The following is a 12,576-nucleotide window of genomic DNA, read 5'->3' on the forward strand; positions in this document are numbered from 1 at the left end:
CATTTGGGTTTGCCCTTTTGCCTGTGCTCTTGCCCATTTTGTAAAACGATTTTGGAGAAATTTTGGACTTGTGAACTGTTTTGTTGTGTAGAACCAGTCGCCCCAGAGCAACCCACAACCAGCCCACTGCCTGGTACTCCTTTAAAACCAGGGATTGTGACATTTCTGTCTCTTGAAATGCCATTTTATCAGCCTCCACTTCAGCTGTTGCCATTTTCTGATTCACTGTTCTTCAATGTACTTGCGTACCATTTGCATTAACTGCAGCTGCCTACAGTCTGACCATTGCACTGGTGGAAATGACATGTCTGTCCCCGCCACAGAGCCATGCTCTGACTAGGAAGATTCCATAGCTGTTTGGCACTCTTTCTTTCCTTTTTATAATGCATACTCAACAGAAAATTTCTTGGCTTTCAGTGACCTCTGCTCAGATGTGAATGACCTTACAACTTTCACTTATTTAGCCAGTTAGCACTCAGAGGAGCAAACAAATGACCCATGCTCATGGGACTGCCCTTAATATTTAATGAAGAGTGCTGGAAAATGAGAGCCACGATGATGTGTTAGCCTCCAATCTCTTTCTTGCATTAAAAACCTTGCTTGCACTCAGCTCTTGTATGTATTTTTGCATCTTTTACATGTGAGCTGAGAGGAGGATGTAACAAATCTGATTACCTTTTCAAGCCACTTGCTCCTTGTGTGCAGATTGTGTGCTGTAAATGAGGGAGAAAAAAAAAAAAAAAAAAAAAAATGCAAATATAGAAGCTCGGAGGTAATCTTTGTCCTGGATCAGTGGGATTCTTACTGCCCTGTTTCTGCCATTCCATTAAAGATACTAGAGATAATAAATGGCCGACAAAAATAAACACTGTTGTCAGTGTCACGGGAGACAATAACTTAGCATAACATGTCTTAGTATGTGTAGTCTATTCTCTAGCTTTGCCAAGCAGCTTCCCACAATTTTCCTTGCATGAGTATTCCATCTAAACAAGCTTACTGTGAGTGTAAGCCCTCTTCATAAGCTGTATTTTTATTTCTTCAGCTTTGTCTAGTTCTTCCCTCTTGGTTCCTCCAAAGAATTAATTTCCCTACCCAGACACTTTTAGATCGTTATCATGTCCACGACTCCACAGACAATTACTTCTAAGCCAAACTAAACATACTGAGGTTTTGTTCTTTTTCTTTTGTTTTGTTTGTTTGTTTGTTTTAATATCCCCTCAGAAATCACTACTTCCATTTCATTAATTGGTTTATGGTTTCTCTCTTAATTTTTCCCAAGCTTTTAACCTTTTTTCACCATTCAGAAGTCTACAGCATATGTAGAAGCTCCTAAGATCATCAGTTCACAAACATCTTGAGCTAATAGACTCCTTTCCAATGTTTTTCCTGAAGCTCTCGTGCTTCTTGTCAGAAGCATTTAATGACTTTAAACAAGACATTTATTAAGTCTCCTTTTTCCTTAGTTTTACTCGTGATGCTCCGAGAGAGTCTTCTGTTTTGGGGTTTGAGATCTGGAAGTTTACATCAGTAGAGCAAAACAGACTCAGCAGACATGGTAATTTCCACAGAGCACATTCCACTTTGTACAGATCCAAGGGATCCTTCTCCAAGAATAGTAAATGAAGAAACCTTATGAATTTAAAATAGTTAAACCTGTCATTCTGGATAACATCTCACACAGCCAAAGGTTAAAAAGTTAAATACCTGTTTAGAAATAACTCTGTGATATAGAAGTCATTTAGTAGCATCAGAGGCAGGAATGCTTTTTTTTCTCACACACACATGAAGATTTGAATGGTATAATCACGTTGTAACACTATTGCAGAATGGCATATGTAAGACTATAAAGTCTTACATGAAGACTTTAATTTGTGCGTGTGTGCATCATGGGAGAAAGAAAGATAAATTTCCATTAAATCTTTCTGAATGGTATTTGCATCACTGGGTCAGAGGGGAATGTGACTGTTGATTTGTTCATTTGTTTGTAAAAGGAGAATGAATGGCATTGCTTCTCCGTGTTGTATAAATATGAATAAAACACACTTGCTAAGTTTTAAATCGCTGCTGTTTGTGCACATAGCCCCAGAAGGCTGCCTTTCACCCTTTGAAACATTCAGAGAGAGCTTTGATAAGGCTCTTTGCACTAGTGTGTTTCAAAGCCTGGCACCACAAGCACAGAGGCAAGCAATGTGGTGGGGAACGAGATCTGATGTAGCAGCTGGCACAGGATTCACTCCTGCCAACACCGGCTGGAAGCTTTCCACCATGCGAGGTGTCCACGGAGAACGGCCAGGCTGTCTCCTCCATCAGGGAGTAAATACTGAGGCGTGGAGCACCCTTAATGCTTTTTGAAGCCTGCGGTATTGAAGTATTGAACTGCTGCTTAAAGAATCAGACCCTGGGTCAGCGTTGTGGCTAATATCTGTGGAGAAACTTTTCAACCTGGAAACTTTTCTCTGCAGACGTGCCTCAGTGCGAAGCCGTGCCTCGAGGACTCTCTGCTCCTGTGCAGCATGGGAAACCTTTGTCCCACACATCGTGTCGTCCCTGTGGGGAGTCGCCATTGTGCTGCGCACTTCTAAACACAACAGGAGGAGGTTTTTGTGCCGCGCAGTGGGCAGGCACGGCAGGGGGGCACCTTTGTGCTGCACAGCTGGTGACCGCAGTGACCGCCTTGCCACTGCGCCAGAGCAAGTGATGGCGATGGCAGCACACAGACAGGCAGTGCTCCTTCCCGGTGCCATCAAAGGACAGCTTTCCTGGGTGGGAGCAAAGTTGGGAAATAGCAAGGATGTCTGCATGCCTGTGCTCACTGTGCGCCTGGCCACAACACGCAGTCACCTCTGCAGTCATCAATCCAAACTTTGTATTTTTTTTCGCTTTGGCATTTCTTCTACCCATTTAGACTCCTTCTACTTTATTATTTTTATTATTTTTTCTCTGTCTCCTCCTTTTGCTTTATCTCCTATTCAACGTCATCTTTTAATTCATCCAGTTAAATAATAAGCAGTCTTGTTATTTTTTTAGATCACTCCGTAATAGCTGTGTTTAAAAGACTTGAACCACAATACCAATCCCACTGGGACACCATAGATATATTTTCCACCTCGCATCACTATGTATTAGTTATCTTCTTAAGTGCTCTGACCTCGTCCCAAGAGGTGCAACAGCATTTACTCACAAGACCGTGAAGCCCTAGCGTGTGAGGAGGTGAGGGATGATGCTGAGGTGAGATGCTGGCCGGAGCCCCACTGGCAGAGCCTGGACCTACATGGGCACCATGGCCACCCAGTGACTGTGGTCACCACAAGAGCAGCACAGGCATCACCAGTGCGCTCATGCTGAGTGCTGTAGGATGCCTGCAGAAGGGCTTGTCCACAGCATCTGTGAGGAGTCATGTAGGGCTGGATCTGGCCCCAGAAATCTCAGGCTTGGTGAAGACTCCATACTGGAGCAAAGCATACTGATGCACAAGAGGCAAGGACAGTGGCAGCCTACCAGATAAGGAAGGCCATAATCACTTGTGATTCTTCAGGTTACTCCCACACAGATTAACCTATGCAGAAATTGATCTATCTTTTGCCCACCAATTTTTGTTATTCAGTGAAGTGGTTGAATTTGGTTCCTTTTTGTTCTTGTTAAATCTGAGCCTGTTTTGTTCTCAGGCTTCTGTTACCCTAAAGGTACTTTCAGGGTTGTTGGGGTTTTTTCATTTGTTTTTTTGGGGAGGGTTGTTTTTTGTTTTTTGTTTTTCAGATCTCTTGCTTTAATAGCATTCAAACATAAATATTATGTGTGTTAATTTTATTTAATCCTTCTTTTCTCAGATTAGGATTGGTTTTTTTCCTCCCCCCATCACAGTCCTTTCATGCCTACCTGATTGTGCATGAATTCTCAGAAATAATTGCCAGTAGTTCAGCAAGTTCATTAACTGATTCCCTGAAGACCTTCAGATGCATGTCATCCAGACCTGGTGATTTGTATATTAAATTTTAGCGAGTATTCCCTTACCTGATTTTTTGTATTAACAACTGTATCACCAAGTCCACATTATTTCTAATTGTCAGTATCTCTTTCTTGCAGTGTATAAATTGATTCTTGTACCTTGTTCACTGTTTTAGATTACTCATGTTACCTCACATATTGCTGGATCCACTTTTGGAATTCTTTCCTGACTGTGTCCTGCATTTGGTAAAACACAAATCCATCTCTCCTTACCTCCTCTTGCACTGGAAGCCAGGAGGTCACTTCTCTCTCAAACCCTTTCTGTGTTTTTTTTTACTGTGCCATGCTGATGATTCCCCAGTACTATCTCACATCCATTTGCAGATCCCCGAGTGACCCCTTTCGTATCCCCCTCTGGGTCTCTTTGGGGTTGGGAGAAGTAAGGTTGATGGATTTTGTCCTTCTGCAGCAGTAGACCTAGCATAGTTTAGGATATTCCAGCTGTCTGCCACATGTAGCAGTTTGCATACATCTTTTTGTTACACCACATTCCATACATCATGCTCCAAAACATTGCTTAATGTGGTGTTCTGAGTTGTGCAGTTTATAATCATATTTATTGAAATTAGTGAGCACTATGAGGATACGTACCTTTGAGTATCTTAGCTGTACGAAAGCTTCTTATTATATGGCCCTCACAAATGATTATTTCCATCAAAAAATAGATGGCTTCTCACCCATTTAATTTAGATTTGTCTACTACTAAATACACAAGTGAGATTGCAGTCATCAATGATATTTTTCCTCTGGCAAAAACGTTATGGCCAAATCTGTCATCACCCTGAGGACATAACTCCTCTCACTTCTGTCAAATTTCCCAAGCCTTTGGTATATAAATCATAAATGCACAGTCTGTGCAGTGTTAAATTTTTAGGGCTCTCCCTTTAGTGGTAGTTGAATGTGAATAAGTAAGGACAAAATTTGACCTTTAAATGACTATAAAGGGCCAAGGCAGATACTTGGCAAGCTTTTCTTATTGCAGTATTAATCAGGCAAAGAATCGTCATAATCCCAGAAACTAAATAGCCATTGTAGTGATTTTATCACCAGGGAAATTGTTCATCTGTCAGTAAGATAGTCACTAGGAAGGAGAAAATAGGGAGTGTTAAAATTGCTTTAGACCACTGAATCATTGAGTCCCTCTAGATTCAAAGCTTGAATTGTTTTTTGAGAGGGGTGGGTTGAGAAGGGTTGCTACAGGAAAGCTTTAGGTTAATCAGTTTCAGAAGCACCAGTGAATGTGAGCCTGATCTCTCTTGAGGAAATGAGGAGAGTGCATGGGAGAAGGCAAGGCAGAAAAAGGGAAGGGGAGGCTTCAGAAACTTATTGTTTTGTCACTCTTTGTTTCTGGATGGCCCTTTCACAAAGGAGGAACGTTGTTGATTAAAAAAAGAGAGAGAGAGAGAGAGGGAGAAAGAAAAGCATAATGTTCGCTGCCTGTATTTTCACCTAATTGAATCCAGCAGATATTAATGCACATGAATGCGACAGGGACAGAAGGGGATGGCTGCAGGCAGGCGATGGCGCCGGCTCTGTGTTGGTGCGGGCCTGGGGAGCCATCTGTGAGGCCTTGTGCCTGGCGGGGCTCTGCACTGCGCTCCATGTGTGTGACACAGGTGTGCGAGGGGACCTGTCTGTCAGGAGCACCGTCTGTCTGCACTCTGGCATCCAGTCCATCCATAAAACCTGCACTGGCAGGTGACACACATGTGGCACTGCCTGGCGACGCACCACGGAAGGCCTTCAGGCACCGCAGTGACACCAGCCGTGCCGAGGGTTCGTGTCCTGTGCTGGGACACGGGTGAGAGTCCTACAGGACAAGGGTCTGTGCCTGCTGTCCCCGCTGGCCTACCACGTCCTTCCTTGTCGTCACCCCCAGATCGTGGTACTGTCACAAAACTGTTGCTAGGCAACAAATGTGGTTACCGGGTCTCAGCGAATAGCTGAAGGGGAAAGTGAAGTGTTGCGCCATTGTAGAGTAACCATAGCAATGACCTACTATTACAGACTAAAGAATTATCATTAACAGTGTTAAAGTATCAAACAGAGGCCTGGGATCCAGAGACTTCCAGGCAGCGTCTCCATGTAACTGGGGTCTCCAGGAAGAGATCCCTGCACTTCCCCGGTGCTTGGCTCCACGGGAAGGTGAGCACTTCTCTTGGGTTGATTTGGGACATTTTCCTGTTTGTTTTTATAAGTCGAGCTATGCAGCACACATTCAAGGAAATACTTGAAAAGCAATTGAAACACCCAGCAAACGAAGAGATACGGTTGAGTGGGATGCAGAAGGAGGAGTGGAATGACACTTGCTTTCTGCCCATGTGTCAGGTTTGGTTTTTTTGAGGAAGGAAGCTCCACCGCCTTGCAGTGATTGTTGCTGAAGTCTGGCCTCTGGTTTTGCTAGTATGCGTGTATCAAGCTAAAAGCTGTGAAAAACAAAAGGTACAGGACTAAGCATACCAGCACTTCTCAGTTGGACAGAAAAGATGCTTCCATGGAGCCAATCATACGGGACACTGTGTGTTCCCTGGACAGGCACACCACTGGACTTCTGCCATTCTGACACAAGCAGAGCCCAATCACTGTGTGCCGCACGGCTATGTCTGCAGCGCAGGTTGGCTGCAATGCCCAGGCCACCAAGAAGTGACTCATGCTGTGACTTTCTTTTGCAGGTACGGAGCGTCATGAACTGACTTCCTGGAAGAGCTTTCCATCCATTTTCAAGTTCTTCAGCGAAGCAATAGAGGCAAAGAACAGCTCAGTGAAGCCAGCCCCAATGCGGCGCTCCAATAGGATAAAATACGAAGAATTGTAAAAGGAGGAAGGGGGAGAAGTCTCTTCGCTGCTCGCTCTCTGCAAGGAGTCTCCCAGCCCCTCATTAGATTGTTTTCTTCCTAGAGCACAGGGTCGTGATGTATACATCTAAATAACGTTTTGCATTATTTCTAGATGAGTGCAACTGTCAAAGCAATATGGGTTCACTGGCTGTGCTTCCTGTGGGCTGTAACTTGGATTTCGTGCTGCCCATCAACGCACAGATTAAGGCTGACAGTGGTACTGCACAGTGCAGCATCGTGCAGCTCTAATTGCCCTGACATAGCCCTGCCGGGGCTGCGTTTCTAGATCCAGTAGTCTTCTCTTTCTCGGTGACCAAGTGGGATCAGCTCTTCAGTCTTTCATTTTCTGCTGGTAGGAGGGTCAGAGAAGTTTGGTCCAGATTTATGGAAAAGCCCCTTTGTTCTAGAGATTTTCTCCACCTGCTGGATCAATGGCATTATCTGTGGATCTTATCTTCCTTTTGAAAGCTCCACTTTAAAAAGTGGCTATTCATTAACTGCCTGGATCACACTGTGAAATATGACAGAAAAAAAAAAAAGAAAAAAAAAAGAAAAAGAAAAAAAAGAAAAAAAAAAGAAACAAAAAGGGAAAGGCCACGTTTTCCTGTTTATTTCTAAATGCAAAAATGCTTCCGTTTTCACATGCTGGGTTTCTAAGGACGTTGCCACTGGTGTGTACCCCCGCCCACTCTTCGGCTCCCTCTGTGCTGGGTGCCGCTCTGCACTGCATCAGCTGCACGACATGCCCGACGGCGTGCCCAGCCTGTGAGCACACTAATTAAGCTCTTTTAGGTTTGATGATGCTAAATTGAAGTGATCTTTTCTGCAGTGGCCATGCCCACCTCGCCTCTGATGTGGTTAGCGATGAGGAGGTGAAACTCACCATGCCACTCAGGAGTTCAGGACCCCCCCAGCTCATCCCTCCCCTGTGATCTTCCACACTTAAGGGCAGGGTCTGGGGGTGTGCTGAGGTTGTGCCCCTGGAGGGCTCACAGTTCTGAGCACAAATTGTTCTGCATTCCTGTGATTCTAGGGAAACCTCGATTTTGGTATGTCAGGTGCAGCCTATGCGGGTTTTGCACAGCAGATTCCCGCAGAGAACTGCGGCAGGGAGGTAGGGAGAGAGGCTTGGCCCGGTCCCCTTAGGGGTGTGGAGGGGAAGAGCATCTTCTGCAATCCGAGGAGGAGGAGGAGCAGAGGGCCAGGGAAGTTTGTCTCCCAGCCGCCGTCCGACACCATTGGAGGGCCGAGTTGCCAAACGTTATGGGAATTAATTTCTTTTTTTAAGAGTGGATAAGAAATGATTTTTCTACTTGTAATGATTGCCCAGTTCTTACGGCTTTTCCTTATCGTGCCTTCACCTGGCTTGTGCTTCCACAAGGATCTGTAAAGCACAGCGAGCCCCCCACGACCAAAAATAAAGATGCTCTCATCCCAGCTCCTGCTTCTCTGTCCCAGCGCCGAGCTCCACGCCCTTCCACGTGGGAAAGGGGCCCAACCGGGGCTGGAGTTGCCCCTTGCACTGCACCTTTCCGGGGGGGCTTTGCATCCACCCCCACCCCCCAGTGACTGGGAAACGGCAGAGCGGAGCGCCTAGGCGGCTCCCTGTCCTTAAGTCGATCATCTAAATAAAATGTTAGTCATAATAAACTGGGTCGAGCCTGGGGAGAAGCTTTGTGGATTTCCGGGGGCGCGGGGGAGGGGACCCTGCGGGGCGGGCCGGGAGGGGCGGGCAGCTCTGCTCTGTCCGCAGGGAATGCGCGGGTGCGGGATGTGCGGGATGGGGGCACTGCGGGGAGGGGGGGTGGGAGAAAGCCCCGTTATCTGCACCCCCACGGTCAGAGTACGGTGAGAGCCTCTCAAGCACTCAGGAGAAGGGAGAAGTGGGTTCCTTTGGATCGATGTTTTTTAAAGTTAATCATCTCCCGTCTCAGGCAGTGATTTCTTTAGCAGCCGAGGTCTGACTTGAGCCTGTTCACATTGCATCACAGGGGGACTTCGGGACATCGGGCGTGGTGTGCGTAGCATGCGCGCGTCTTGCGGGACTTCAGGGTAGGGAGGGAAATCAAAAATATATACATATAAATACACAGTGGGATGGGTTCTGCACGGTGCATGGGCCGACGAGAGCCGCATCTCCTCGCCAGGAAGGGGAGCGGGGAAAAAGCTCCTCCAGGAAAGCAGCCATCGGCCCCATGTGAACCCCACAACACAGCGGGACTGCAGAAAATAAAATGGGAGGGGGGGTGGGGGTAGGCAAATCAACCGCTCATTTGCATCGTGCGCCCATTGCTGCACGCCGGTTACAGCCATCACGGTGCAGTTCTCCAGGACTCGGTCAAAAGATGCGGCTTTTCGTGGAAAAGGACATTCCTCCCCTGTCCGCGAGAAACATCACCGATTGTTTTCTTTCCCCCTCTAGGTATTTCATTCAGAAGTACAAAAGAAAGTGTCACATCTAAGGCTGCGTGGAGCCACACGTTGCACCTTAGTCGTCTCAGCCAAACCCGAAACGAGCTGCCAGGAGCGTGCACGTCCCGCGCCGAGCGCTCGGACAGCGCTGCATCTCGCAGATCGAGGGATGCGCGTGTGTGTGTGCACGCAGCTGTGGGTACCCGGATCCTGCAGGGACGGGTATGCGCGCCTCGGTGCGCGCCCGCGTTGTATCGACAAAGTGTGAAATACGCACTTCTCGAGAAAGTTGGGAGGAGATGTCATTTATCATTGTACCATAGTAATGCCGCAAATTTTCACATTTCTGTTCCATTTCGGATTGCGTGTGTTTGTGAGTATTTCACTAGATCGGTGACAGCTCTTTATTTGCATAATTATATGCTCTGGTCTGAAGAGAAAACTAACCCCCAAATTTCATGGGTCACCAGACTGCGACAATCAATGTTTTATCACGTATGCTAAGCAAAACCCAAGGAGCTATATGAAGTTTCTTGGGGAGTTTTTGCTCCTCAGAAAATTGAAGATTTTGTGCCTCTTGAATAGACGCAAAATCTTTCCAAGCTCTTTGTATCTGAATTCCATTTGAAGGCAAAACCAGAGATTAGCGGGCAGATCTGGATTTCAGACCAACAGCATTATTACTTCAAAGTGGATTCAGACAAGCAGCTTTACTGCATCTCCGCATTTCGCCGTCCTAACTACTGTCATTTCAATGGTGGCAAAAACAAAAAGTGGCCAAATGGGAAGAGGCAAATGATCTCCGAGCCCGCACTGGCCGATGGGTGCGGTCCCACTTGTTCCGAGCACTTTTATTCTTCCTCATGAGCGCTCTCCCTCCTGGCCCCGTGTGAAGATGTGGGAGTCGGACATTGCCGTGCCGCAGCGTTCGCTGCGGATCACGCAGCTGTGGCGCGCACCCTGCGAGCTTCTCTCCTGGTGCAGACGGAGGAGGAAGGGCTTCTCTGATGGGAAGCGGGCTGCGGCGGAGCCCTGCCCCCGGCAGCACCCTGGGTTTTTGTTCTGAGATTATTAAAAAAAAAAAAAAAAAAAAAAAAAAGGAAGAAGTGTATTCAGAAATGTATTCATTCACACTTCCTGAGGACCTCTCAGACGTGTAGGTGAGCTGTGAATCCTCGGAGACGTGCCGCCCCGGTTTAACTTGCTCATAAACTGAGTCGCTTCTCTGTTCGTCACGCTGTGACCATTGCCGGGGAGGCACGTAGGGGAAGGTCCCCTCTCAGCACCCCTTTTTGCCCTCCCTGCGTCCGGCACAAGGAGGCTCCGCGTGCCGACCCTCAGGGCAGCAGCACTGGCTATACCACGCGGCCTCGAGATTTTCCGTGAACATAACCCCGGAAGACTTTCCCGGCCTGAAACACGAGTGGGGAATGAGTTCAGTGCTGGGGAGAGCATCGCGCCGCCGCGGCGCTGCCCTGCGGGGAGTTGTCTCACTGTATGTCCCGCTCCGCCTCTCGCAGCGCCCACGTGGGACCGCGGGTCGCCCAGCCCCGGGCCGTGGGTCGCGATCCGTCGGGTCCATGGCCGAAACGTTATACCTGCACACTGCCCCGCACCCCTCCGCGGGGTTCAGCACATAGGAACGCACCCGAGGGCTGGTCTGCGGGCGGGTTTGTCCCGGCGCAGACAAGAGCGGTTATTGCTCGCGAAGTGCGGCACGGGGAGAACTGACCCCTCACCAGAGAGGCCCGGGCCGTCCTCTTTTGTGATTCCCATTTCCCTTTGCTCAAGCCCCACCTAATCCCCTAATGCCTGGCAAAGAGCTGTCTCCAGAGCTCTGCCTTTAAACTCCCTCTTTAAAGTTGCCATCTAGGACACAATCAGATGAATAACGCAAACGCGCATCTCCCCGCTCCCGAGAACATTTTACGCCCTCTCTTTTTAATCCAAACTCACCAAATACTGAATTATTGTTGTTTTTTGTTGTTGTTTTTGGTGGTTTTTTTTTTGTTGTTGGTGGTGGTGGTGGTGGGTTTTTCTTAGTTTGTTTTGTTGTTGTTGTTTGTTTGCTTGTTTGTTTTTCTTTTCTTTTCTTTTCTTTTCTTTTCTTTTCTTTTCTTTTCTTTTCTTTTCTTTTCTTTTCTTTTCTTTTCTTTTCTTCTCTTCTCTTCTCTTCTCTTCTCTTCTCTTCTCTTCTCTTCTCTTTTCTTCTCTTTTTTTTTTTTTTTTTTCCCCCTTCTTTTGTGAAGCACCCTAAGTGAAGAGCCCACTGCCACCGGCGGGAGCGAAAATAACTTCCCCTCCCCGATAGTGGGCCGGGTCCCGCAGCTCTGCTAGGTGCGGCACGGAGCGTGGCAGTGCCATCGGTATGCAACGCTTGTAGGGAGCTTCGGCCAGAGGCTCCCGGTGTCCTTCTCATACGTTTTAACTTCTACCTTCGCTCCCACTGAGCACTGTCACTAGTTTAGTCAACGGATTTGATTTGATCCTGGGACGAAGGCTGGATGGGAAATTTTCACGCCCTATACCTCTTTAAGTGCACCTTATTTATTTCTTTTTAATTACCATTATAGCAATACAAATTCCGTGGATACGAAATGTTTTCCTTTGCCATTTCTGCCTACCCTCTCTTCGGGAGGTAGCAGGAAAAGGGGGAGCTGCCCGAACCTCCGGGACACGGGCAAAGTTGGCTGTGGCACCGCTTCCCACGCGGGACAAAGCCACGGATCCCCGCCATCCCCCCCCCCCCCCCAACCCCATCCGCGCTGCCCAGATCCCGCCCCCCGCCGCCCCCTCGGGGCTCCGCGGTGCTCGCGGCGGTCGGGCGGACCCAGCACCATGGACAGCGCCACCGCCGCGGCACGGCCGCGGGCTGCGGGAGCCGCCGCTCCTCGGGGATCCGGCCCGGGGGTGGGGAAAGGGCTCGGCGGAAGACCCCCGCATTCCTGCGAACCGGGACCCCCGGAGAGACAAGTTCCGAAAAAGGGGAAGCCTAGGATCCCGCCGCCTGGGAGCCCCTTGGGCTGCCTCGGACGGAGAGGATTGGAACGGGGGCTTTCTGGGTGCACTTCACTGAGGGAAAATGAGAAAGGGACAAACAGTTCAATGCCTGTGATACTTCATCCGGCTCTCTAGGGCGTCTCTCCCTGTGGGTACGGGACCACCGGATCCGGGGTGGCACAGAAAGCCTGTCCTCCGGCTCCACATCTGGCCGCAGGGATGGCCCCCGGGGAGAGCTCGGGCCTCTGTGCTCCCCTCCCGGGACACCTCTAGGACCGCGACGGGGAATCCGTTTTTTCCATGACCCCTTCGGCGGCCCGGT

At 48.4% G+C, this 12,576-nt stretch overlaps 1 protein-coding gene across 2 annotated transcripts in view; it reads left to right on the forward strand.

The window, feature by feature from the left end:
• Window positions 1-8,471, forward strand: part of ARB2A (ARB2 cotranscriptional regulator A) — a 259,865-nt gene extending 251,394 nt beyond the window's left edge. For both annotated transcript variants that reach the window (XM_031605280.2, XM_090131936.1), the window contains one exon: window positions 6,678-8,471. In XM_031605280.2, coding sequence (XP_031461140.1) covers window positions 6,678-6,820 — 143 coding nt within the window. In that variant the 3' untranslated portion in view covers window positions 6,821-8,471. The remainder of the gene's footprint in view (window positions 1-6,677) is intronic.
• Window positions 8,472-12,576: the final 4,105 nt, after the last annotated feature.

The sequence above is a fragment of the Phasianus colchicus genome, chromosome Z, assembly GCF_987193195.1.
Source record: "Phasianus colchicus chromosome Z, bPhaCol1.hap1.1, whole genome shotgun sequence".
Classification (NCBI taxonomy): Eukaryota; Metazoa; Chordata; class Aves; order Galliformes; family Phasianidae; genus Phasianus; species Phasianus colchicus.